At 47.1% G+C, this 26064-nt stretch overlaps 13 protein-coding genes and 1 non-coding gene across 14 annotated transcripts; 5 read left to right on the top strand and 9 right to left on the bottom strand.

Annotated features, from left to right (window-relative positions):
* The first annotated feature begins 46 nt into the window (after positions 1–46).
* Positions 47–128, top strand: J7337_003639. The gene has a single exon. It is a non-coding gene; the product is annotated as a tRNA-Ser (tRNA).
* A 478-nt stretch (positions 129–606) lies between these two features.
* J7337_003638 (uncharacterized protein) lies at positions 607–856 on the bottom strand (the record flags this gene model as incomplete). Its single annotated transcript, XM_044821354.1, has 2 exons — positions 607–667; positions 714–856. 2 exons carry the CDS (start codon positions 854–856, stop codon positions 607–609), a joined length of 204 nt encoding a protein of 67 aa, XP_044682687.1.
* Positions 857–888: 32 nt separating this feature from the next.
* On the bottom strand, positions 889–1557 carry J7337_003637 (uncharacterized protein; the record flags this gene model as incomplete). The annotated part of the gene is made up of 3 exons (XM_044821353.1): positions 889–954; positions 995–1052; positions 1103–1557. 3 exons carry the CDS (start codon positions 1555–1557, stop codon positions 889–891), a joined length of 579 nt encoding a protein of 192 aa, XP_044682686.1.
* Positions 1558–2239: 682 nt separating this feature from the next.
* J7337_003636 (uncharacterized protein) lies at positions 2240–2719 on the bottom strand (the record flags this gene model as incomplete). The annotated part of the gene is made up of 1 exon (XM_044821352.1): positions 2240–2719. One exon carries the CDS (start codon positions 2717–2719, stop codon positions 2240–2242), a length of 480 nt encoding a protein of 159 aa, XP_044682685.1.
* Positions 2720–3456: 737 nt separating this feature from the next.
* Positions 3457–5166, bottom strand: J7337_003635 (uncharacterized protein; the record flags this gene model as incomplete). Its single annotated transcript, XM_044821351.1, has 4 exons — positions 3457–3762; positions 3818–4203; positions 4254–4735; positions 4784–5166. The coding sequence occupies 4 exons, from the start codon at positions 5164–5166 to the stop codon at positions 3457–3459; spliced, it is 1557 nt and encodes a 518-aa protein (XP_044682684.1).
* A 566-nt stretch (positions 5167–5732) lies between these two features.
* Positions 5733–6863, bottom strand: J7337_003634 (uncharacterized protein; the record flags this gene model as incomplete). Its single annotated transcript, XM_044821350.1, has 2 exons — positions 5733–6683; positions 6834–6863. 2 exons carry the CDS (start codon positions 6861–6863, stop codon positions 5733–5735), a joined length of 981 nt encoding a protein of 326 aa, XP_044682683.1.
* A 592-nt stretch (positions 6864–7455) lies between these two features.
* On the bottom strand, positions 7456–7859 carry J7337_003633 (uncharacterized protein; the record flags this gene model as incomplete). Its single annotated transcript, XM_044821349.1, has 2 exons — positions 7456–7506; positions 7539–7859. 2 exons carry the CDS (start codon positions 7857–7859, stop codon positions 7456–7458), a joined length of 372 nt encoding a protein of 123 aa, XP_044682682.1.
* Positions 7860–9387: 1528 nt separating this feature from the next.
* J7337_003632 (uncharacterized protein) lies at positions 9388–10565 on the top strand (the record flags this gene model as incomplete). Its single annotated transcript, XM_044821348.1, has 2 exons — positions 9388–9419; positions 9704–10565. 2 exons carry the CDS (start codon positions 9388–9390, stop codon positions 10563–10565), a joined length of 894 nt encoding a protein of 297 aa, XP_044682681.1.
* A 183-nt stretch (positions 10566–10748) lies between these two features.
* J7337_003631 (uncharacterized protein) lies at positions 10749–11513 on the bottom strand (the record flags this gene model as incomplete). Its single annotated transcript, XM_044821347.1, has 1 exon — positions 10749–11513. The coding sequence occupies one exon, from the start codon at positions 11511–11513 to the stop codon at positions 10749–10751; it is 765 nt and encodes a 254-aa protein (XP_044682680.1).
* Positions 11514–13782: 2269 nt separating this feature from the next.
* Positions 13783–16674, top strand: J7337_003630 (uncharacterized protein; the record flags this gene model as incomplete). Its single annotated transcript, XM_044821346.1, has 1 exon — positions 13783–16674. The coding sequence occupies one exon, from the start codon at positions 13783–13785 to the stop codon at positions 16672–16674; it is 2892 nt and encodes a 963-aa protein (XP_044682679.1).
* Positions 16675–19454: 2780 nt separating this feature from the next.
* On the bottom strand, positions 19455–19677 carry J7337_003629 (uncharacterized protein; the record flags this gene model as incomplete). Its single annotated transcript, XM_044821345.1, has 2 exons — positions 19455–19481; positions 19519–19677. The coding sequence occupies 2 exons, from the start codon at positions 19675–19677 to the stop codon at positions 19455–19457; spliced, it is 186 nt and encodes a 61-aa protein (XP_044682678.1).
* Positions 19678–19716: 39 nt separating this feature from the next.
* Positions 19717–21150, bottom strand: J7337_003628 (uncharacterized protein; the record flags this gene model as incomplete). The annotated part of the gene is made up of 3 exons (XM_044821344.1): positions 19717–20397; positions 20460–20750; positions 20809–21150. The coding sequence occupies 3 exons, from the start codon at positions 21148–21150 to the stop codon at positions 19717–19719; spliced, it is 1314 nt and encodes a 437-aa protein (XP_044682677.1).
* Positions 21151–21366: 216 nt separating this feature from the next.
* Positions 21367–22260, top strand: J7337_003627 (uncharacterized protein; the record flags this gene model as incomplete). The annotated part of the gene is made up of 3 exons (XM_044821343.1): positions 21367–21419; positions 21675–21735; positions 21799–22260. 3 exons carry the CDS (start codon positions 21367–21369, stop codon positions 22258–22260), a joined length of 576 nt encoding a protein of 191 aa, XP_044682676.1.
* Positions 22261–24199: 1939 nt separating this feature from the next.
* J7337_003626 (uncharacterized protein) lies at positions 24200–25681 on the top strand (the record flags this gene model as incomplete). Its single annotated transcript, XM_044821342.1, has 3 exons — positions 24200–24395; positions 24460–24842; positions 24905–25681. 3 exons carry the CDS (start codon positions 24200–24202, stop codon positions 25679–25681), a joined length of 1356 nt encoding a protein of 451 aa, XP_044682675.1.
* Between the last annotated feature and the right edge of the window lie 383 nt (positions 25682–26064).

Raw genomic sequence — 26064 nt, 5'->3', positions numbered from 1 at the left:
TAAATGCAACAGGAGCCGAGAATTTCATCCAATCAGGAAGCATCAAGGCGCAGTGGCAGAGTGGTCTAATGCGATAGACTAGAAATCTATTCTCTTCGGAGGCGTCTGTTCGAATCAGGCCTGCGTCGCTCCAGATATTTATCTTTTGTCAATTGAGTGCATAATTAAATTTTTGCTGTTGTCTTCACCTTATACAATAATGTTCGCGGACTCTTCGTGAATCCCAGTTTGCTCGCGAAGGAAGCAGGACAGGCTCAGTAGACAGGCGGATTGTACTCAGAATTATCGTTGGTAAACATCTCGGTGTTCTAATGGTCTCTCTTCAGATCTGAACTAGACGAAGGGAACATGCAAGCTCAAGAGTCACCACTCTATGCTCCTCCCATCGTCCTAAGTCCTCTTCCATAGCTGACATTACCCAGACCCCCTACCACATACGACCAAAGCTCGTAGAGAATACGGGGTCCCGTCCGCTCCCCCATCGTCAAGCTGCGAAGCGCCGGATTAGTAGTTGGGTCGGTGACGACCAGCGAATCCCCGGTGTTGTATGTTCTTTTTGGTCTTTGTCCCACCTGAGCTGACCGAGAGCCTTCAGAGATCGTGGGCCTACTTCAAACCACCAGACAAGATGATATCTTGTCCAGTGAGATATCCAGTTTTTGCCATCCTTTGAAACGTTAGAAGTTGTCCAAAATGATAGAGAATTTACTTACATAACAGCGATGTTGGCAACCTCTGTGGGATGGCCTAATCGGCGTACTGGGACGCTTGCTGCAATGGCGAGGCCAGGATCCGTTTCCTTCAGTTCCTCCAGATCGGTCTGTCTTGTCCATGTTCTGGGGTCTCGGGTCAGCATAGTTGGCGAAACCTCCCGACCGTTGAGAACACTCACGTTTCCTTTGGTGTTGGAATCATGTCTGTGAAGCCAATCATCGCAGGGAGGATCTGGGCTTTCTGTTAGTATCTGCGGGTAGACAGCTTGTCTATAACTTACAGTGTTGACTGTGACTCCCTCGCCAGCTAAGACAGTTGAAAGATTCTTGCCCATCGAGCTTTGAGAAGTCAGTTCTCATCTCTCGTGCAATAGTGAACAGTATCTTACCTCAAAGCACCCTTGGTTGCCGCATAATGGCACCCGTTAATACCGCCACCCGTGCTCGCAATACTTCCGACCAGAATCACACGACCCCAGCTTTGTGCCCTCATAGCAGGCAAGCAGGCCTTTACCACCACAAACTGACTCCTGGCATTGACTTCCATGACCGAGTCCCAGTCATCTTCTTCGATGTTCTGAATATCTCGGATGCGTCTACCTAGACCGGCGTTTGCAACGAGAATAGACACTGCTTTGTGCTTGGCGGAGATATTAGAGTCTTGAAATACCTTGTCGACCAAGCCACGGGTTTCGTCACGAGAACTAAGATCGGCTGAGACGCAAGGAAAGAGTTGATCGGGGTAGGCTGATGTTAGCTCTTTAGACAAGGCCTCCACTTTATGCTGGAAACGTGGTTTAGTAAGAGACAATTTGTTGGCTTGAGCAACCCACCAAACTGGCATTGCAATGGAGTACGACGTCGCAGCCCTCTGCTGCAAGGCTTCTGGCAATAGCTGAACCAATTCCACCACTGAGAATAATTAGCATTGAATGGACCATATCATGAGGGTGCGTGCATGTTGTACCTGGCTCCAGTTACAAGAGCGAGACGCCCCTCCACTCGGTTATCAACGTTACGAATATGATAAGTAGTCATTGCTGCGAATTCAGGGAAAGGATGGAAGTGTGTTCTAGTAAATAAAAGCAGAATTCAAAAAAGAAGTCACTTTGAGTTAATTGAGAGATCGTTTTCCGATAGATGGTGCTTTATCCGAGGGCGGAAGAGGGAGGGGTAACTAGTGGGTTGGGGAAGGTTCTTAATAAGCGATCCTCGGAGTAAATGCCGGTAGTTATAATTCTTGCGACAACGGGCTTAATTGAGACTCCTCTGACTATCGAGAAATGATACTTATGGGATCTCAAAGCCTACGCCTACATAGTCTAGTATTTAGTACTTGGTAGTATCAACGGGTATTGCGTTGGTGGTGAAATTGGCCGTCACCATGGACTAGAAACAGCATTTGCCTATACAGTCACAAAGACGGTCACGTTGCAGGTTATAAGTTATAGATTTATCCTCTAACAGATATACAAGAAATGATGCTCCACAGACAAACCATGAAGTAATCCTTCGATAACCAATTTCTAATCCTGAATGAACGTAGAAATGAACTTTGTCTGGAAATCGCCAAACTTTAAGTGCTCACCCACAATGTTATCGTTGGTCGAGCTATAATTCGCCGTAGCAGAGATCTGCACCTCCTTTCCAAGATCAGGATAATCCGTGCGCCGAACCTCGACAGTAGTGAGCTGCCCAGAAAAGTACTGGCGAGCCTCGTACGCAGTGTCGTTGCAGCGCTCAAATTCAGGCTTGCCCTTGAGATCGAGGTCGTCCGAAACCACCTGCAGGCCATGGCAATAAGCTGCAAAGTTTCCTGGGTCTGGAACACCGTTGTGTCCTTTCACGGTGAATGACCATTTGATGGAATGGCCGTTGGGGGCGGGCGTGGCGCTGAAGTCGTCGCTGGACCAGGTGCTGTAGAGGTCCTTGGGGTTGGTGACTACGTAGGGTGTGCCGAATGCGTTGGACGCGAAGGCGATGAGGAGGACGGCTTGGGCGAACATGGTGGGTAGAGATGGATGGATGAGCTGCTTGGGTTTTAGTATTGTGCGTTTCGAACGATATGAACCTATCAAGAATGCTTACCTCTCGAGTAGATTGTTGGTAGAAGAAGTGAAGTTCAGTTTTTAGTCTGAGTGTCAGCTTGCAATGAAAGCAATGTCAGCGGGAGAATGAACAATATATATATATTCGGTTGTCACCCTTGTTTGTTGTTCTTCGATATCTATTCTCCAGTCGCAGGGTTCCTATAAAGTTTCATATAAATAAAATACGAGATACCCCCATTTTTACGCTTCTTATAGTTTATCTCGCTCGTGTTCAAGTCCGTGTCGTCCAGCGCATACAAATTATACCTGTTCGTCGTCTCATATCAAAGCTTAAATATTCCGGCAGTTCAGTTGTCAGTGCCGACATCCGATTAGCCTACAAATTGCATGGATACTACGGAGTATTAAGTAGCCCAAATTTAACTCTTCATGGACCTTGGCTAGCTTACCCTTAATTAATCAGTGCTCACCGCTGAGTTTAGTGCTGAGCATTGAATACTCTTCGATCACTGCTGAGGCTATCCTCAGAGATCGTATGACGGGTTTCACTGTCGTGTTCAAATTCGGGGAATCTTCATTCAATCTTCAGGCTTTAATTTTTCTGACTACTCGCGTCACCGCCTGCCCGTCAGGTTATCTCACAACACAAATAGCCCAAAGGTCTTCTTGTATAACTACAAGGTACCTAGAACTCAAGCAGGTGCATGCTCAACAAATTCATCACGCCTCTCATACGGCTTACTTTCCACCTTTGTTGCGTTCTCAGGATATCTATCATCCGCCAGGCGTCCATGAAGAGCAAGTTCTTTCTGCATCTCTCTAGCCACTTGAACAGTATTCTCGCCACGAGCAAAGATGTAGTCAACTTCTTCAAGAGCTAGGTTAGATGTCTCGGGGTACAAAAAGAAGATGATCGGCACGAAAATGAGGTTGGTGGCCATAAAGATTAAATATGCCTTCCACTGAAGACGATTGATGAGGACGGGAGTAATCATGACCTGTGAATCGTCAGATATATATAAACAGAGAAAGTTGCTGATGGCCAAGACTTACTACTGTAAAATTCCAAAGCCAGTTGGAACTGACGCCAATGGCAGTCCCCTTGGTTCGAGCGTGAAGAGGGAGAATCTCAGGGACGTAAACCCACGGAACACAGTTCATACTCGCACCAAAGATAAGCATGTAGGTGAAGAAGAACGCTACTGACGCAGCAGCAAATGCTCGACCCCGTGATGTATCATCTGCCTGAGACAAGAGTGCTGCTACCATCATCATCGAGAACGACAGCCCGGCAGATCCCCACATCATGGTAGATCGACGGCCCATCTTGTCCAAAGCTAGAGTGGGGAGCAAGGAGCCGATGGGGAACATTAGCTGGATGCAACCGGCGATGATCTGGGCAAGTCTGTGCTCGAGTCCGACGTTGGCGGTCAGAACAGCTGACATGTGTTAGTATAGAGTGCAATGGTTGGACGTGAGTTCAACTTACTCAAAATATAGTAAACAACCAAGTTTATACCACCGGCTTGATTCATGAACTGCACAAACCAAGCAAGGAAGACTCGGTACCTTGTGCTGACCTTATCCTTCCTAAACGTCGAAGCCCAAGAAGTGCTTCCTTCCGCTTCGGCTTCCATCGATAAAGCCGCCTCGATTGACTCAACCTCTCGCAGAATATCAGGATGGCCAATAGGTTTATCATAGACTGCTGACAGCACTTCGATGGCCTCTTGTCTCTTCCCATGGTTGAGCAACCAACGAGGCGACTCGGGTACACCAAAGACCACAAAGATAACCCAGAATGCAAAGACAGCCTGAAAAGCGAGAGGCCATCGCCATGCGAACGGCCCACCGACAAAGCTAAAGGCAAAGTCCCACCAGTATGCGAAGGCGATGCCGATACCAACAAACATGACTTCTGCGGAGACGAGACGACCACGCTTTGTGCCCTCACAAAGTTCGGATTGATACCTAAGCAATTAGTTAGTAATTCTGGTAAATTTCTGAACTAAAACTTACATCGGAACAGTAGAAGTCTTGAGACCGGTGCCAACACCAGTAACAATTCGCCCCACGATGAGATGTCCTCGTGTAAACGCAGTTGCTTGCAACGCAGCCCCAACAAGGATCCAGCCCATGGCCACCCAAATAGTCCATCTCCTACCAAGCTTTTCACCAACAAAGAAATTCTTAAAACATCCCAGCAAACAGCCCAGATTATAGCTTGAGGTAATGAAGCCGGTCAAAGTATCGCCAGGATCATTGAACTGTCGCAGCCAATCCTCGTTCTCGAGAATACCTCCAAAGACACCTTGATCATAGCCGTAAAGAACAAAGGCGCAGAGGCAGCATGATGTTACCGCACGTTGCAGTTTCTTGCCACGACCGAACCAAGTTCTCATTGTGAATCAAGCTTTTGCAAACTTGTAAAAAAGAAGAAAGGGTAATGCACCTGAGGAGACATGCAAGCCATCAGGGAACATTACCCGTTTATATTCACTGGTTCCAAGAACCACTTTTCTTCATTTACCCGAGCCCTGTCACTATTTCCGGGGACTTTGGGGAAACCCCAGAGATCAGCGTCATTGTTTTGTGGAGAAGAGGAGTGTTACTCGGTGGTTATAGTTCCCATGTTAGGTAATGTCTGAGAGTTAGGTGTTGTTTACATCATTTGGACGCCGAGGGCGATGCCAAGCGGTTGTATTGCATAAGTTTGGCAGGATGAGCCACCAAAGTTTTGCTGGTGCCTTGTTTAGCTGGAGATCATGGCGGCGAAGAGCTGATCGTGAAATGGTCGCTTAGTTGAAAGATCGATTATCTCGGGACAATGTTCGTGGAGTACACTTTGTCTGGTAAAAGTCTTTGAGCTAGATTTCTCTTCATTCTAGTTTTAATGGAGGCATATTTAGACGGTCTAATAAAATGATCTATCAGGAAAACTAGAGTCGCAATCTACAAAAACAAGTATCTATGTCTTTTGCCCAATATTGAAAATGCCCCCCATCGGCATCAATATGCTATCCCAAATAAAACAGTCCAACACACTACTAACCACCTTCTCAGACGCTTTCCAGAGTTGCTTCGCCAACTCAGCGTTATTTGCGTCCTCAGTTGGTTCTTTCAGCCCACCAAACGGCATGATAAAAGACCCAGCATACTTGTCTCTTTGTTGAGCTGGTTCCGGGTGAGCAGCAGCAAACAGAGGGGTGATAGCACCTTCGAAAGGTGAGAGGTTCGATCGGAATGCGTCGTTGTCTCTACCTCCAAGATATGTTACCGCTCCATTTGTTGCCACTCCTCCAGGGTGGACACTGAGTGCAAGAATATCGATGCCTTGCTGGTCAAATCGGCGCTGAAGTTCTTTGGTGTGAAGAATGCTTGCGAGTTTGGAGTAGCCATATCGAAGATAATTAGCGAACGGTTCATCCTCGCTCCCGTAGGTAGTGTTAAAGTCCTCTAGCGAACCAAACTTTGCACCCGTCGGAACATCGTAGTGAGCTGTCGAAGCAACATTCACAATCCGCACCCCAGGATGTTCAGCCTGAGTTTTGTTAAGCAGCGGTAACAACTCCCTGGTCAGAAGAAACGGGCCCAGATGATTAATACCAAATGAGACTGAAATGCCATTGCCGTCTTTATCGAGAGGTCTAGCGAGAACAGCGGCGTTATTGACCAATATATCAAGCCGGGGCTCTTCTACAACAACTTTTCTTGCCGCAAATTGCACTTGTTTGAAATTTCCCATATCGGCGGCAAATGGAACCAGAGATTCGGGTTTTAGCTGTGGTGACTCGGAAAGCATGGTTCTGATGGCTTTTGTTGCTTTTTGGAGATTGCGGGCGCCGATGTAGACTTTTGCCCCCTTGAGTGCGAGTTGATGTGCGATGTGATAGCCGACACCATCTGGAGTGCTCGAAAGCTGTGAGTTGTGATGTAGCTGAAGGTGCTGGGATACTTACTTGGCTCCTGTGACAAGGGCGACTTTACCAGTTAAGGATGGGATATCATCCAAACTATACGTCTTCACTTGTGTTAGCCATTGGCGAAGATTTATCAGTTAGTGACGTACTGGTCGTAATATTTCTTTATGGTCCACCATCTTGTTGGAGATCACTGTATTCTCAAGGAATTTTGTGAATGTTCTCGTTTCTTGTCTGATGTAGTAAAATCTACATCCAAAGAATTGAGTAGCTTATATAGTGCGCCTAGTCACATCTCGTGATAGCTAATTACTCAGCCTACATCATGTTCTGTCGTATTGCCAACATTTAAGCTCTCATAACTGGCGATTGTGCTTACAAACACAGGCTCAGCGCGACCTCCACTACGGCTTATCCAAGCACCAATGAACTCAAGTCTTGGTCGGCGTATATGTCAGCAGGTTACTCCGAAAAGAATAGTCCCTGTTTACAACGTCATAATTGAAGTTGCTAGGCCTCCGACGCAGGACGCCCGATCAAAAAGCAGATTTCTTTGAATTTCTATTATACACATACTATACTTCGACATGCCTCAATGAAACCAATTCAACATCTTAGGCCGAGAAGTCCACAGTATCTACATAAGCTCTGCCTGGGTAAACAGAACAAATCAACCCTATCATAAAATACAAGCCCCCAGAGTCGATTTGCTCTTGCGTGTAGGTGCAAGTCGAAGAAACATACTTCCACTGGTCTACACTTGAGGTGAGATCAATGGGCGTGGCATCCGTCCAAGCGTTGCTTTGATATGAGCATATGAGCCTAACAGCAGGACAGAGGGAGTTTGCATTGACCCAGGCGGACATGGTATAGGTGACACCAGCAGTGATGGAGCCCTGGAGCGGCTGTCTGATGTAATCTATGAGTTGTGTCCCCCCTAGGCTTTTTGCCATGAGAGCAGAATTGCGTCCGTCATGCTTGACATCAGAGGCGATGGATACGTCAAACTCGCTAACGTAGTAGAGTTCCCAAGGTGCGACAGATGAATCGTCATCGTCGAATCCAGCATTGCTGATGAAAGGTATAGCCGATGTAGCCTCCGTTGCAGTCGTCGCGGCGGTAGTGGTGGCAGCTTCAGTCGCCGTGGCAATCTCGGTCGTCGTGTTGTCTTCCATTGTTGACAGGGCAGTGGTAGACGTTTCTTCGGGGTCCACAAACGTCTCTGTGCTGCTTACGGACTCCGTGATAATGATACTCGATTCTTCGTTTGAGAGATAAGTGGAGGAGGATGCGACCGTAGTGGTTTCGCCGAAGCTGGATACAGTCGTGGAGCCGACTGTGGTCGGGACATCGCTTGTGGTATCCGTAAGGCCTTCAGTTGTCCTGGAGCTAGGTTTACAGGGGCCGGCTTGAGAGCCAGTAACCAAACAAGCTGTTATAAAAGCGGTGATGTACGTCTGTCGAATCATCCTGAGCGAGTGTGTCGGGACAACGACTGTGAGCATATGATCAACAAAAATAGGACAAGAGAGTCACGCAAATGCAAGCCTGGAAATACAAAAAAATAAAAATAAAACTCAATCGCTTTAAAGGGGGTTCTTTGAGGCTTGTTGTTTTTCTTTGGTCTAGATGCTTGTCGGCCTCAGTCGTGAGTTCAATAGTTCATTGGATCGGGCTTAGTGGGATCGATAGCTCAGTTGAGCTGCATGGAGCTTATAATTACAACAAGCTCCAAAAGGAAATTGATCTGATCTGCCTGGTTCTGCTTCAACGGCTCATCGGTGCTGACCCCTGTCTAGCTGCGAATTACTGCAAGCTTGGGTAGCCTAAATAACCTAGTCGCGCTAAAAAATCAATAGAGCCATTAGAAAAAGTCATCTCTCAGAGGCTCATTATACGGACAAGAAGACTTTAGAGTCATCCACTTTCCCTCCTCTGGTGCTCCAAACATTGTGACTCCGTTATATTCAGAATGCATCTATCAATGCGGTTCGGGGCCTTCTTGGCTTTGAACCTGTCTCTTCTCCCAAGTGTAAGCATCTTCAACTTGCAGTCAATTATCCGGCAGTATTTACACTGGCCCCAACGACAACAAATTCGATATTCTATGCGATACTTCTACAGTCAACGGCAATATCTTTGCCTATTACTCAGAAGGAGATGAGTTCCAAGATTGCGTGGATCGATGCGATCCTGTGAAAGTTTGTGTTGTTGCATTGTATTTCGCCGGAAGCAGTGACTGTGCTTTAATCAAAAGCTATTAGGGGACTACGGCGTTGAATGGGAACGATATAGCTATTAAGAGACCAGCTGAAACTTCAACTTCGGCAGCACCTGAGACTACGACAAAGGAGGTTACTACATCAGAAGCTGCTACTACGTCAGAAGCTGCTACTATATCTGATGTTGCTACTACACATGAGGCTGCTGCAACTACGGAGACCACTTCGACAGAAGCGGTTTCGTCAGAAGCCACATCGTCGCAGGTTACTAGTGCAGAGACCACTACGTCTGAGGCAACATCATCAGAATTGCTGTCAACATCAGAGTCTCCATCAGACTCTACAGCATCATCGACATCATCGGCGTCGTCAGAAACTACATCAGAGACCGAGACCTCTGCAGAGTCTCAAACTACTACAGGTACAACTGGTTTACTTTCCACCAGTACTAGTATTGAAACATCAACCGATGATTGCGACAATGAGACTTCATCTCTCGAGACATCGGCTACTGTGACTACATCTACAGTAACAGGATCCCAGGTACAGTCCACGACCTCATCCACCGACAGCCAGGGCTCCTCCAGTACGACCAATCAATCATCAGAGGTTTCTACTTCTGCTCCCTCAGCTACTTCCACTATTTCGTCAACATCGTCTTTGGCGACTACAAAGAGTGAGACTTCTCTATCAACATCTCTGCCAAGCTCTGTTACAAGGCAAGCTGGGTCCTCTTTACCTGTCTCATCCGGTACAACAGTGACTCAGACTTATGCTCAAACTTATGCAACCTATAGCCAGGGAGCCTCACCGTCTGGTCCTTCTTCTCCTCCTGGAACCACGAAGATTGGCTCCAAGACGCTTTCGACTTCTGGTGTCACTGTCATCAAGACAAGTTCTGGAGGTCATAAACTAACGCCTTACTCCACTACTTACCACGTCTGGACTGTCTGCCTGACTATAACCGAGCATGTCATTTGCAGCACTGGTGTAGTTACCGAGACAGCTACTACTACCACTTATGTTACTGTTGGCAGTAACGGCGGGAGCTATGGACCTCCAATGATTACAACGCCTGCCGGATGTATTGGAGGTTATCAGGTTGATGCTAGCGGCCATAGTTATCCTGTGGCACAACCTACGAAGGGTACATATGGAAACTCCCCCAGCGGTGAGTATATCCAGCCGTCTGTTCGACCTACACCGGGATCACCGGCCAATTCCCAGTCTGGCTACGAGACTGCCAAGGTCCATAATCCTGCTCCAGCTGCAGAATCACATGGAAGCTCTCAGCCAGGACAGGGCGATAACCAGCCTTCTGTTCCAGGTCAAGGCTCATCGGAGCACAACAATGGCAAGCCTCAATCGACACAAGGTGGTGCTACCGAGACAGCTATCTGCGGATACTACCCTGGTGTCTCAGTGAATCCTTCACCCTCATCGGCTATTCATCAGGGCCAGCAAGGCATCTCAACGATCTTCACTATCAAAGCAAGTGTTACCGAGGAGATGCAAGCACCCAAGTCCACACATAGTGGTTCATCGGAGGCTGGAGAGGCACCATACACACCAGTCAGTGTTTCAGGGGCCAACAGACATCAGTTCATGGCTTGGACACTGGCCGCTGGAGCCATCCTCGGATTTGCGATGTTGACTTAATGATATGCACGATGGGGTAGATACAACTCTTGTAAATAGCGTAGACCGTCAATACACAATCCTCTTGGGAAAGGAATTTAATATACACAGCCCGTGAAATGTTCTCACGGTAGCTAATTACTATTATTATGTAACATAAGACAGGTATTGCAACACTGAACCAGGTCCCTTGATCATACCAAACTAGTTGAGAGAGGGAGTAGTCTTAGGCTTCTCGCCAGCAACGCTAACACAGTAGTAGTAATTAGCCCAAAGGTTCTCACACTTTGACCCAACAGCAGGATTCCACTTATAAAACTCATCCAGATCAATCTTGAACTCTTGAGCAACAGCATAACAAGTATCACCCTTAGAAACACGGTGGAATTCGTTGCACGACTTGTTAATTCCCTTCTGAACCGGCGAAGGCGCTTTGCTGCCCTTGACATTCTCAGGAGTGGTCGGTGTTGTAGTCACAGCCTCTTCAACACCAACACAAACATAGTATCCCTTCTTGAGACCCTGACAGTGCTTGCCAACAGCGGGGTTCCATTTGTAAAAGTTGGCAAAGGAGACCTTGTTCTGCGTCTCGATCGACTTGCATGTCGTGGTCTTGCCAACGAGAGCGTACTTGGCGCAGTTCTTGGCGATACCAGCTTGAGTAGGGGAGTATTTCTTCGCTGGGGTTGAACCCTTTGTCTCGGTGACAGCAACACAGGCGTATGCGTTTGCCAGAAGGGCGTTGCAGTCAGTGCCAGTCTTGGGATTCCATTTCTGAAAGTCGGACAGGGAGATTTTGTTCTTGGTAGCGACCGAGGAGCACGTTTCACCCTTCTGTACGAGATAGTATGACTTGCAGTTGGAGACAATGCCTGGTTGCTGGGGCTCGGGGGCCTTAGAAGATTTGGTTGCTGCTCCAAAGACTGGGAGCAGGTTTCCAGCAAGGAGAAGGAGGGTGTTGAAATGCATATTGGTAACGAGTGAAATTGTTTTTGCTGATGGTACAAAGACCAAGTCGATTCAAGGATAGTAGCTTGCAGGTGGAATACATATGATGAGGGGACTGGAACCTTTTATCTCTTATGGGTGAGTTTATTTTAAGTTACATTGTCTTAATGAGATAAAATGAGACAATGCCATTGAAAAGGCTCATTTTGCTTAGGTAGATGTTAGTAGCGCTATCGTCGCCCGCTGCGGTGCTGGGAAACCTTATCGTATTGTATGACACGGCTAGATGGGCTGACTGTCGAGAAAGCTGAATATTCGAATTATTCTCAAATATTCCTAGGAAGTATATCTTTTCGCCAATTCTTATAAGCTTATAAGTAAAACCAAACTGTTGTTTGCTATTCCATACTCTAGCATTGCATCACATATACCAGTCTGAAGAAACATAAAAAGAAGTGCTTTATCTAGACACCTCAACTTTGCCGCTCTTCCGATATCATGAAGGAGACTACGCACTATCGTCGCAAACAGAGTTCGGTTTATATTTACCTGATGTCTAAATACGAGAGAGAAATTAGATGTCCTTAGTGAAACCATAATACTACACTTTAAGTTTTCACCACAGCGGCATCACGCATGAATGCAATTGCCGGCCGTGCATTGTCGCTAAGCTAACTTTATCCTCCAAATTATGCCACCAATGGCACACGGAATCATTCGAGCTTATTTACTAGGAGAGAGTAATCTATAGCAAGGAGCTACCTGAGAAACCGTCATTTAGCCAAACTTTGATGGTCGGGAGAGCCGCTTGTAATAGCCGTATTGAAAGAAGACAGGGCCATGCGACCAAGCCCGAAGATTTACCCAGCGGCTTGGTTGATTTGTTCCGGATGGCGCATATGTCAAATTTTTGTTACAATTGGAAGAAAAGGCTTTTGATAGATGGCATGGACTGGTGCTATCTCTGACATACTGATCACATATTGACTGATTGTCTGAGAACGAAGTTATAAAGACGTGAAAAGGGGGCCAATGAAAAGCATCTCGCTACGATACACGTGGAGACCTGGCTTATTCTTAACCCTGGCTGTGGGCTGGACTGCAGAAAGATGGAGCAAACGAAAGACTGACCGACTCTACTATTCTAAGGCCAGGAATCATCAGTCGATCGGACGGCAGCGGCAGCGGCAGCGGCAAGGGGTGCTACAACCACCGCATCCATAATCCCTTGAGGCCCCACCACGTTTAGCTAAATATATATATATATATAAAGTGCAACGAGATGCTACCATCCTCTCCAGCATTCCAGGTCAGCATACAAGCATCGCCATCATGAACCTCGAATCTCTACTCCTACTGCTTGTCCCAATGGGAGTCCTCTCCCAACGTATTCTTGGCTGTCGTATGTCAAACGGAGCCTTAAACCCAAGCCCAAACATATGTAGGGCTGCTGGTGGCACCTTCAAGACGGTCAATTCCCAGGTAAGGAAGAGGTCTACGAGATAAGAAATTTCATAACTAACAGGTAGTACAGCCAGGCTGCTGTACCAACGGACGGGATGGCCCCGCTGTTACCGAGTCCCGATTTGCCGATGGGTGCATTGACAATGGCGGACATATCGGCGCTGGCGAAGTTCTAGCTTCCAGCTGTTGAGGTTCGCTTGGGATGGTGGATGGGATTATCACAACCTAAAGGGAGGAAACTTCAGCGATGGGTCGAGCCATATGCAGTATTTTGCAGGTGAAGAGCAACAACAAGGAAAAGACTGCAAAAGACGATAAATTCAAACAGCCTCAAGTGCAAGCTAAGTGCAGACAGCCGGTTATATTCATTTGAGATGTGTTCTGTATCATCAAATAGGAAATTAAGTGTCAATTTAATACTATCATATATAAGGGCAAAATATCGAACTTATTAATTCTTTCTCTCATTTACGATCAAATGCCTCAATCGGAGCCAGGATGTCCTATTGGCCCTTGGGAGAGCAAGATTTTAGAAGAGAATAAAATAAACTCAGCAAAGAGTCGCCTGAGTGAGTTTAGGCTAGACTTACCTTAGTATTTTCGTCGCTTGGGGTAAAGGTCCAGTTTTCCTGCACAATGCTTCCATCTGAAAAAGGCATCCAATGCGAGTGATGCTGTGCGTGCCATGTGACTTGCGATTGGATATTTCAATTTGACAATTGACATCGTCCATCATCTCCCTCCACCTCTACTACTGTAGCTGCTGTATTCATCAAGCACTTCCAGCCTTTCATTTTCACTCTTGCGCAGCAATCTGTACGGTGCAATGGAAGTAGCTGGCCTAACCATCGGGGCCGTGGCCCTAGTCAGCTTATTCAAAGACTGTGTTGACCTCTTTTCCATGATCACATCAGCTCATGACCTGGGAAAAGATGCCGCCATTCTAGATACGAAGCTTGATGTTGAGAAGATGCTTTTCCTTCAGTGGTCTGACCGGGTCGGACTGTTGAAGCAGGACTCCACCAACGCTAATGCGGTGTTGTGCAATCCGGATACTCGGCAACTCGTTTCACGTGTGCTGGAAAGCGTCAAAGCTCTGTTGAGCGAAGGCCAGGCTTTGCAAAGAGACTATGGTCTCAAACGAGTCGATGCGTCTGCCGAGTCAACCACGGGCTACCAAGGCGCCAGCTCTTTTCGATTCAGGAAATTCCTCAAACAGTTTGAGGAGCTAAAAATCAAACCAGACACTGACCGGCACAGTAACTTGACAGTTACCAAGCAGTTCCGCTGGATCATCGTCGATAAGGAAAAGTTCAACTCGCTCATCGACCACTTGTCATATTTTAATACATCCTTGAATAATCTTATTCCAATCTCATCAGATTCTGAAGCAACTTCGTCCAAAAATGATCTGGACCACATCAAAGACCTTGCTGAACTTGACTTGGTCATCGAAGTAACATCAAATACGAGACCGAGCGTCAGTGAAGCTGCTGTTGCTGCTAAGTCTGCAATCATCTCGTCCCGAGTTATCCGCTCCCTCTGGTTCCGCTGGTACGACGACCGAAGGGTCAATATCAAGAGTCCTCACTTCAAAACTCTCCAGTGGGCTCTTGACCCACCCAGCGACTATCTTCAGTGGGATGATCTCAACACTTGGTTACAGAGCGCTTCTGGTCTATACTGGCTCTCTGGAAAGCCCGGAAGTGGCAAGTCGACTCTGATGAAGTATCTTCATCAGAACGGCAAAACGAAAGCTCTCCTTGAAACCTGGGCCAATGGCTCAGAGCTAATCTCGGCAAGCTTCTTTTTCTATGCCCTTGGGAAACCGGAACAAAAGTCACAGTCTGGGCTTCTACGTAGCCTGCTCTATCAGATCTTGCAGTACGACCCAAGTGTTACTGAGCACGCTCTTCCGCACATGTGGAGAGAAGCGTGCTACAATAATCAAAGCTCTCCTGAACTCGAGGTCCCATCTATTGATGAGATGGCAACTGCTTTGAAGGTTCTATGTTCAACGCTCCATGCTGACAAGAAAATATTTCTGTTGATAGATGGCATCGATGAGTATGAAGGAAAGGATCTCGATATTGCAAGATTCATCAACGATCTTGAATCGTTTTCAAATGTCAAGATTCTAGTGTCGAGTAGACCGCACCCAGCATTCATGACCGCATTTGGACAAAGGCCAAAGATGAACCTACAGGACTTGACGAAACGCGATGTCGCTACGTATATTCAGGATACTGTGGCTTCTCATCCATATATGAGATCAGCGTCTCACTTCCCGGTCGATAGAGTCACTCAAAAGCTTGCACATAAGGCATCCGGCGTCTTTCTTTGGGTTATTCTTGCTTGTCGATCTGTTGTCGAAGGTTGCGATGACTTTTGTACCATAACTGAGCTCGAGGTAAGAGTTGACGAATTGCCCAAGGAACTTGAGGATCTCATCGAGCATATGCTTGAGAGCATTGACCCAAGGTGGAAGCTAGACGCTATGAAGCTCATGCATATCGTCTACACAAATGAAGGGTGCCAAGGATTCGACCCCATTCCAACACTCGGCCTATACTTGACACAAGAAAACGGGCTCGGAAGGGATACGAGTCTATCAGGAATAATACCCAGAAAGTTCGCGTTGCCAGAAATGGAAGCCCAATGCCGGGTCATGGAGGGCCGACTAAGAAGTCGGTGCTGCGGCCTGCTTGAAGTCCACTACGGTCATCGCGATGAGAGCAACATTGAAGATTGCATTGTCAAGTTCATGCACAGGACTGTTTACGACATGTTGTTGCAGCCAGAAATCCACAATCGCCTGTTCAGAGACCTTCAACGCGAAAACTTCAACAGCTACGCAGTTTTGTCTGAGATTTGGTGTCGAATGGCCACGACACCCTCCGATTCTGATTACATCTTCTTTAATGCCTTATATCTTCTGGTTTTTGGAGATGCAGAGGGATGCCTGCCTGAAGTTACACTGCATCTCCTGTCGAGGCTCCAATTCGTATTTGGACAATTGAGTCTTTCTCCATGGGTGGGAGCTCCACGCTACTTACAACATGACGAAAAGTGCGGCAGATACTGCAGCGACTTCTCGTTGGCTCTTACTCTGGCCATCGAGATGGGCATGGATAACGTCGTCCGCTTTGTCTTCGAGAACAGCCCCTCTTTGAATAGCTTACTCTTTCGCCATCCAGACCTTGCATTGCTAGGAGAATGCCAGCCTACGTGGCGTCCAAGGAATAGAAATAGTCACCAGTTGAGTTGTCACAAGAGTGGAAAGCTTCTTCAGACCACATACCCCTTACTGTATCACGCTATCGTGCGGCCTTTTCTTAGTGATTACTTTGCGTATGATCGCAATATCCGACAAAAGGCATCTTTGTCTCTAGCCCGGCTTATCATACAGATGCAGATGGAAGACGACCCAGGTGTTCAGTCGGCAAAGTCATTGGGTGCGAGACTAACCCTTCATGGTCTTGAGGAAGCCAGCTCAGCTACACTTCTACAAGAAATAAATGGTCTGGTCAGCTCGGATGAAGAAAAGGATGGATGGGAAGAGGTGAAAATGCTGTGTGACGAACAGCTCGAAGGCCTCTCTGGGCGCATCACACCAACAAGGCAGCCCTTGTGGGCGGAACCGGAGATGAGGACTCCGAAAGGGGGGCTTGGTGGTACAGATGACTCTTTACATCATTCGAGAAACAGAAAGACGTAGTTAGTTAAGGTGTGTAGTAGAGGAGAGAAAGTCTAACCTCCATTCTAAGCAACAAAAAGGCTTAGGTATATTTATATAAAATTGGCAATTTTATGATGCATTTAGGATTTCTTTGTTAAGTTTGTTTTAATATCTTATATCAATGTCATCTATTTTCTTACTCCTTGAGGGATACCAATAATGCCTTCCACTATAGCACGCAAGTAGTAGATATTAATACTAAGGCAGCATATAACTAAACTGAATGTCACGGTTAGTTATTATTAGAAGAAGTCATTCATTATATGACCATAAAACTTTGCTTCAGGGAGATAAGCCAATATAGAAATTCTCCGTTGGCCCTTCCGGGCTGCATACCATATAACGTCTTTCGACAAGCAGTAGTTAATAGACCCTAGAGATGCCAACGTACTCCTCAATAACTGACACAAGACGGTCAATTATTATTATAGCACTCTCCAAAAAATAATCATAAAACCTCAACGCTAACAGGCTACAATACAGATGCCTCTGCCTAGTTTAATCCCATAGTCTTCATACTATGACCCTTCTTTTGAAAGCAGTAGTAAGTAAGTGCCAAAAGGGGGGTTTTATTCAATCTTCAAAGAGGGAATCTCATACCTACACTCCGGTAGGGCTTGCAGCTTGTTGTTTCTGGGCCCTGCCAGAGGTCTCCTCAAGCAGAGGGCAACCCAATTCATCACCTACAGTTATGGAAGGGACTTCTATATCTGTGGATCTCACTAAAGCTCTACAAATCACTTAGTCAGTTAGCCAGCCCAATAAGCTCAGTAGATAGCCAGATAGTAGGTACATTGACCTCTGTCTCCTGTCCTGAACTGTGAATAGCTTCACTTTTCAGGAAAGACCCCGTGGGCTATCTATATCCAAATGACCGAGGAATAAACATCTTTTCACAATCTAAATACCTTGATTTAGATAGGTAAAGCCAGATGTTGCCCTTCCCACTACGTTCTTGAGTTACTTTGCAGTTGTGGCTTTGCTTGATCAGTAAATTTCAGGATACCGTTTTGAAGAATATCTCAAAGGTCAGATGATATAAGTACTACAATGTCGTCTTTTTTGAGCCAAATGGCCCCGATCATCAAGCACTAAACAATATGTCTGTCAAACATCAGACAGAAAGGGGATATGACGTTGTATAAGACTTGCTCATCAGGTCGAGGTTCGAGGTCCAAGGTGACTCTGAGTACCTGCTACCATGTAACAAATCGCATCGACAATATTGCCGTACATGTTTGCCGACCTTAGTCATGGAGAAATCTACCCATTCATGCTATCAGCGTAGATGTTTCCCGATGCATGAAAGTCTGTACCAGCATTTGAAAGAGGAAAAAAGCCTGCCAAACAGCTGAGAGTTTCTTTCTCAGCTACCTATCCAGCAGTGAAGTCTTCATAAGTCACTGAGCTCTGCATGATATCCGACAAGTGCATTTTAGCTGAGTATTTTGTCCGCTTTGGAAAATCCAACTCTAACCAAATACAACATGTGTAAGTTTTATCTGCCAAACATTTCCGCAGCCAACGGGTTATCATCAAGTCCGAGGAGCAACGCCTTGGTTACTCTTTGGGCCCGGCCATCACATAGAATGCAATCTTGCCTTGCTACTTTGCCTACTTCTAGCTACAAGGGAACTCTTTTCTCGGTAGTCATCTACGACCGTGATCATCGGCCAGATAAGCTTAGATTGTCGATGTCTCAATAGCCGCAGCCACGGTTCGACCTCTGCGGGTTATTACTACTTGTCTTGAGAATGAAGCAAGGAGCTTGTTGATAAGTACATACACGTGCTTACAACCACACCATGTTGACCTCGATGAGGGCTGTGGGATCCCCGTAGAACTGAACATTTTATTTTACGGTGATGATCATTCAACTCATTGCACCTCCGATACCAACACTAATAACAAATATTACATTAATAGAGACGCCTCAGCCGATCAACGTAATTCTACTTAACCCAATAAGTGTCGATGGCTGGCGCTGCGTTACGGTTTTAGTCCCATGGAAAGATTTCATCTGACTGCTTCGACAAGTCTGTTTGCGAAGCTTACAGTAGGCACAGTGAGACAAATATATGAGTCCTTGATCATCGCATTAAACTATTACATTGGGGCTTTTTTTACTAAGCTATATGATCCCTGCCGTGTCCGTATCTGAACTCCAGCTCCAACTCGCAAGCGCTTCGAAATCACCACCCTGTTCAGCAACACAAAGAAACGCAACAAGACTGGTAAAATGCAGAAAGCGCAACAAAAATATTGATTCCGAACAATGTCGGCGAAGGCGACCGGGAAGATAGCTCAAGAGAGTTGTCTCCGGCTGTTGTCTGTGAGATTGAAGGCATCAGGCCGAGTGATCGCATCCTCCAATGAGCTATTGAGGTCGTTTCGTTCGTCACGAACTTTAATCTTATGTTGCTCAATAAGACATTACTCCGCCCTAAGTTCGTACACAAAGACATATTTCTTCTGGCCTAGCCGGTAGACTTATCCCCTTGCCTGTCGCTCCCATGCCGCTTCCCACCACAGGCCACACTAGATAACAACATTAAAGCACTAGAGGTTAAGACCTTATCCTCCTATAGCCCGTATAGCAAGCATGATATAGGGAGGCTTTACCTTAAAAGCCCTCCTGATAACATCGTATCTATCAATAGGCCCCAGCCGCCTATTATACTCAAGCTGCAATTCTAATTCAAACCTGTTCTTAAGGGCAACTGCGACAATATCCAGGAAGTAGATACTCTCATCTACAATCAAGAATGAATGGTCAGAGTACCGATCTTTATATTGATCGATAACGTCTGTGATGACTCTTACCCGGCGAGAGAGCCAGTTTTCGTCTTTCTCCAGTTGTTCCTTCCACTTAACAAGCTGGTCGGTCGCTGCTGGGTCTGCATTTTCAAAGTTTTCCAAGGCCTCGTTGCGGCGCATGGCCCTAGCCAAGGCTTCCCTCTCAAACTTCAGCTCAACCAACATAGGGTGGTACGCGAACTGTTGGGCCTGTATAAGATATTTCTAGCCAGCAAGCTTGCTGCCAGGTCTTGAGGCCTTCTTGAACATGTGGTACGCTTCGTTGGACCGCTTTAGATCGTCTGGGTCGAGGGGGAAAGTCACAATGCGCTTTTGCTCAATGTCGGGGAACTCCTGTTGAACCGTGACATGTGGTCGGCGAAGGCTGCAGGCGTCCAGCATCTGGATGTACCTCTCTCTGCGGAAGCCTTCAGGGAAGCCAGGTCCTGAAGTTAAGCTCTTGATAAACGCTGCCTGAAAGAGAAGGAAGCTGGTGATCGGATGGCCACGGAGCAAACTGATCAGGGCGTAGGCATCATGCCACTTGTTGTCTAGCGGTGTGCCTGTCATCATTAGACAGCCGTCGAAATTGGCTCTGAGAGCTGAAATAGAATGGTAGGTACGGCTCTCTCGGTTTTTAATTGCATGTGCTTCATCGAGGATAAGCCATTCTCCAATTGGTCTCCGAGGCTCTTGCTCAAGGATTCCAGAGAGCAGTACCAACATAGGGCGTTTCGGTGGTTGGGTAGCTTTACCCTGATTATACGCTTCTATGCCACGGATGAACTTATGAACTCGCGTAACCTCTGCGGCGACATTGGAGTACGAAGTCACTACAACCTTGTATTTCCATAAGTCTTTAGGGGTCAAGGCTTCTCCGAGAAGACAGATCGATGGCATCTGATCCTAGTACTTGTTAGTATCGATACGTTAAAGGCGCCTATACCGACATTGTCAGTAATGCATACCTGTCCAAAGAAGCTGTCAATCTCAACCATCCACTGTCGACAACATGAATAAGGGGCGACGATAACGCAAGGTCCATTTATGCTCCCACTCTTTGCAGTCGACACGGCAATTGTAGACAGTGCAGAAAGAGTCTTGCCAAAACCATGGGGGTCGGCCAGGATCATTCCCTTAAAACGAGAGTTCTTTGTATAAAGTGCTGATGCAACAGCGCGCTTCTGGTGGTCGAAAAGGCGAAGGGTAGGTTTTAATCCTGGAATGGGACCGGGGTCTGGTGCATTACGCTTCGAAAGCTGCAAGGAGTCACGATTAGCATCAGGTAGTCTGACATTATCGGCATTAACGACTTACAATATCATCGTGTATTTCGTTGAAGAAGCCGACGAACTTCGCCTCATTGTATCCCGCAGCTACGGCCATTGAATCCGTAGGTTCAACTTCATGAAGGCTGCTGGTTTCGCTCGCATTGTCGTCAGAAGATTCGGAGTCGCTATCGCCCTGGTCTCTCTTCTGTTGCGATGGCTCGGTCGTGTCATCTTTGGGATTGACAAAGCCATCGCCAGCTTGCAGCAAGCCGATATAGTACCGTGTCGGCAGCTTTGGAGGTGTGACATCAGCTTGGTCGAGGCGCGCGCTGATTGCATCGATTGCGGAGGCAATCTCGCGAAAAGGGTCTCGTGGTTCTTCGCTCATGGTGCCGTGTTAGGGCCCACAACGTCGGATCTGGCGGCGGGCGTGGTTCTGAGTGTGAGATCCAAACTGCAGATGTTATATCGACCTTGGAATAAGTGAGAAACGGCGGTTGCGAAAACAGAAAATGAAAGCGCGTACCAAGTATTTTTCAAGTGAAACAGTTGGCTGATATGCCAATCGGAAGCCAGGGGTAAGGGAGTCCGAGTTGCTTGTCTCATGGAGCGACAGCTGTCAAGCAGTGTTCATCAGCTGCTCAAGAATGCCGAGATGTTGGCAGATGAGAATGATACAAGAGAGAGGAATGAAAGAAAGAAAAAGAGAAGAAGGAGAAGAAAGAGGATGAGAGGGATTAAATAATCACAGGAGAGGCAGCTCCACGTGATTCAACGAGGGTCAGTGATTCATTGAGGGTCAGTGATTCGAGATGCTTCTAAACCAATTCTGTCGAGAAGTGGTTCTTAGACTTCTCGAAGAGTGACGAAGTCTTCGTACGCCTTAAGCGTTCCAAGTAACCAGGTTTATAGAGTGTCTGCTGGTGACAAGGACCAGCTTATCAATAAGGTCAAGGAAGACCTGGGCAATATTGTATAGCGTCCATTTAACCAGGCCGAACACTCGAACTTCAGAGTTCCTACTAGCAAAAGCCAGCGTCAACTCTACGAAAAGCTCAGCCAGATCCTGGAATCCGATGCCGACTGTACGGAGGAAGATATTGACCAGGTCACGTCGCTTCTCAAGTCGTTCATTCGCCAGATCGACCCTGACCACCCATTCGTTGCAGAGACAGAGGAGAGCCTGGCCGATGGTATGATGCCATTGGCTAGATTGCTGCTGGGATATGTGCTAACACTTTACGAAGTTGAGGCTGTAGACGGACCGGAAGACGGACCAGCAGACGTATCTGGTAACGAGCCAAGACGCCATCGAAACATGGTTTTCACCAATTACAATGAGAACGACATGATGGATGCCGCATGGAACGGACTCGGAGATGATGAGGACACGGGACAACGAGATGACGCGAAGAAGGATCTCTATCTCTTGAGTCTCGATCGCGAGATTCAGCGGTGGTGGGACCAGAACGACGGGGGCGACTGGTATCAGGCTTGATCCCAAGTTGCAAACTGCTTCTACTGCAATCAGGGTACTGAGGCCGTTGAAGTTAGTTTCTTGCTTTCTCAAACCTGAAATGTTGGTTTGAGCGCCAAATTCGTCCAAGTTGGGAGCTAGAAGTGTTATTTGCAGTTGAGACTTGTGGCTGAGAGCTTGTTCAAGCAGACAGGACTTAGGGGAAGTCATTGAAGCATCTTTTGAGTTCTCCTGGCGCGGGACGCACACTCTGGTTGATATCCGAATATGCTAGTGGAACAATGATGAGTCGGGGTGCCATTCTGTTTGGTATCAGCCCTTGATATCTTATCATAACGGAAACGTGAACATCAGACCCATACACACTGTGGCGCTGGACCGAGCCAAGGAGCTTCAGATTTTTATTACGACCATAATTATGTATATGCCAACGTCAATCAGATCGGTAACCACAACGGTGCCAACCAGGGCAATCTGGGATGTGATAGTGGCTCTCAAGGTGATGATCCCATGCAGCGTCAGTACGGAAACAACGGTGGTTGTCTTTCAATGCGAAACTAGAAAAGTCCGGAATCGGGTCACTTGACAGACAAGATTTCTCAACCTTTCCAAGCCTTTGAGCCAGTACAATATTCTGCTACAGCTATTCTTATTAGTAACGTTAGGTTAAAATAGAACTATCAAGAGCCTTCATAGTTGACAATCTACAAGAAGACAAAGATGCATCAAGGGAGGCTGAGCATGCAGGTGGTTTCTATTAACAATATCAAGCAGTACGCTTTATTATTAACAAATTGAAGGGTGAAGGATTGGCTTGGCGTAAGACTCGGTGCTACCTTAGACGTCAGAACTTTGGGCTTTTATATAGTTCCAGGGGTTTCCGTCTTACTTACATCTGCCGGACCCCACCTTGGCGAGCTGGCGAGTCATGATCTGGGGAAGCGCCCAATCCCATGCCTCCGCGTGATCTGCCATGATGAAAACAATTAACGATTAGAAAGTGTCTGGGGCTGTTCAAGCTCTTGGCGATGTTTCAATACAGGGGCCCATGGTCGATTCAGTAAACGCCGAAACTAAGGTACGGGTAGACGGGAAGACTAGCTGAGCCGTCCTCGGGGGGGGCAAGAAAACACCGAACCTTGATATAGGGTGTTAAAATAAACTAAGTAAAGAGTCCCCTAAGCTTAAGCTAAATTTACCTAAAAACTTTTATCACTTAGGGTCAAGGTCCTGAGTTTTCTTTCCTCCCTGTACTAGTTGGGGGCCAGGTACTGATCCCTGGAGGACAAACTTGGCAAGCCTTGAAAATGGCCGTTTATGGCTGTTTATACTTATTTCGAACTTTGACTATGACGAAGCAATGTGTACTGCTTGTACTTTCATGGGCACGTCTCAACTGAAAATACTATACCTACCTAAACATGACCTAACCCCCACCCCCGTATTATACGCCTATTGCAGTGAGTCAGCCCATCATAGCACCGAAGTGATTCCCATCAGAGATGCTAAGTCCTTGTTTTCGGATGGAATGTGCCTGGTTATGGATTCAGATCCTGGCCTGGTCTGGGGCTGCGTTGATTGCGATAGCCATGCTATGGATCTCCATAAAGCTCCGCCCCCACCTCAACAGCCGTCTTCTAACCTTACACGCCGGAATCAATCAGATCATCACAGTCATTACAAGCTTGGGCCTGGAATCCTTTGCAATCTCTGATGCATCGCTGGCCCCCATATTCTACACAAGAGCTGCAATAGTGTTGCGATGCCAAGTAACGTTTGTGCCAGCTGCCAAGCTCAAGGCTCAAGTTCAGCATGGTGACGAAAAGCCTGGGCCATGAAACATGTAGGATATATATATGCCCCCTCTTGCGCAGTGGAAAGGCTTGAGAGACAAGTCTTCATCGGCTTAGCTCGCTATCCCTTCCCACAAGCAATCCATTTCTCACAAAACATCTTCACCATGAAGACCACCACCGCTCTTTTGGCCCTTGCCGCCGCGGCACAGGGTTCACCCTTGTTCTCGAAGCGGAACGATATCTTCGACGACAAGGAAAATTTCTGCGGGTGGGACTTAAGGAGCGTCGAGGGAGTCGAAAAGCTTTGGAAAGAAACAGCTGCCGGTGTCTCCCTTGAGCTATTCATCAAAGGCCACTGGGGTAAGTAGCTTGGCCTCTCACCAAGCCTAAGCATGAAAGAAAACGCTGACTGTTATCTTCACAGAGCACGAGAATAGCTGGCTCAAGAATCTTGAGGATCAGGTCATGGGGGGCCTTGACGGCAGGTCTGGTGCTAGCGGCTGTGCCCTCATCGGAGCCAGCTGTAACCCCATGAACGGTATCAGTTGTGAAGAGCAGTTTGACAAGTATGGCAAGACATTTATCGGCAAGAACTCGTACTGGACGTTCCAGGCTGTCAAGGGCATGCATGACAAATTCGCCGAGCTGCACCGACAGTTGACCACTGAGACTCTCATCAATGGTCTCAAGATTGGGCAGATGCTCAAGGACTTTGGTGGAAACGAGAACGGAGGAGGTAATATGAGGGGCTGGCTTTCAGCAGCCGCGACCATGGGTAATGCCCTTGGAGGCCTTGCTCCTGGAGTGGTAAGTTACTTTGTCTGTGTAGTCTATTCTTTTCTTTCTGTTGCTGACCGTCGCGGTTACAGGGCAATGGTATTTCTGCTGGCATGGGAATCTTGGCAGGTATCATGTCCGGCCTCTCCTTGGGCGAAGATGAGGATGACGGCGCTGCTACCATATCAGACGGCCTTGCCGACCTCTTCAAGTCTGCCTCCGTCAAGCTCGAGGATACCCTCCGAATTGCTACTGGAGGCGGTAGAAACGAGGCAGAGTACAACTCTCTCCCCGCTCCCGTGTGGGATACATTCGAGACCAAGATCGCCAAGTTCTTTAATGGCGGCTGGTTCCTCCTCGACAACGACATCGAGCTTGTGCGCGATACCCTGTACTCTATCACCAACAACACCCAGATGAAGGTCGCCAACGATGTTATGAAGGCCTCCAAGCTTCATCTTGTTGCCGACAAGCTTGGCAAAAAGAACTCTCGTGAGGATTGCGGTGATACCACCGGTCGACACTGGCTACCGCTCCGTGATGGCGAGGAGTACTGCTGGTACATCATGCGAAACGACCCCGACCCCAATGGCGTTGGAGAGTGGACCGAAGTTGGTGAAGATATCTACAAGAAGATGGCAGACTTCGGTCTGGGTGATCGCGAGACCTACTACAAGGCTCTGATCGACTGCGCGCTGAACAAGGGCGACAGCGACGATGTTGACACTAGCAACCTTGTTCAGGGAGAGATTCCTCGATGCTTCTTCAACTTGAATACTGTGTTTGTTGAACGTGATAGTTCACGTGGCTGCGGAGGCCTCGACGACGTCAAGGGCTGCGACTACCGCAAGGGTACTCCTCTCAAATGAGCTGAGAGAGACTTACTATTAAACTTCTGCTACCTCACCATCATATCTTTATGGAGATGGGGAGGCTATCGTACACACTTATGTAGCTCCTTTTCTTGGACACAGCTTCTATCTTTTACTCGATGTATTCTGTATGACAAACCCAAGTTCCCTAATTGTGACATTTCTTTCCTTACAAGCACAGATATCAATGATTCATACTGACATAGAGCGTATTTCTCTCAGCAATCTATTATAGGCATAATTTTCATTCCAGGAACTTGGGATAAGTAGAGATTTCATTTATTTATAATTCGTTTTTCTTTTGAGTTGACATGTCTCTCCTTAAACAACCGTCGGAGTGACACAACAGTAACGTCCATAGCGATCGTATCGATGTACCC

This window comes from Fusarium musae, chromosome 3 (assembly GCF_019915245.1).
Source record: "Fusarium musae strain F31 chromosome 3, whole genome shotgun sequence".
In the NCBI taxonomy this organism is placed as follows: domain Eukaryota; kingdom Fungi; phylum Ascomycota; class Sordariomycetes; order Hypocreales; family Nectriaceae; genus Fusarium; species Fusarium musae.
The sequence above is the reverse complement of the archived record's forward strand: the minus strand, read 5'-3'. Positions and strand labels throughout refer to the sequence as shown.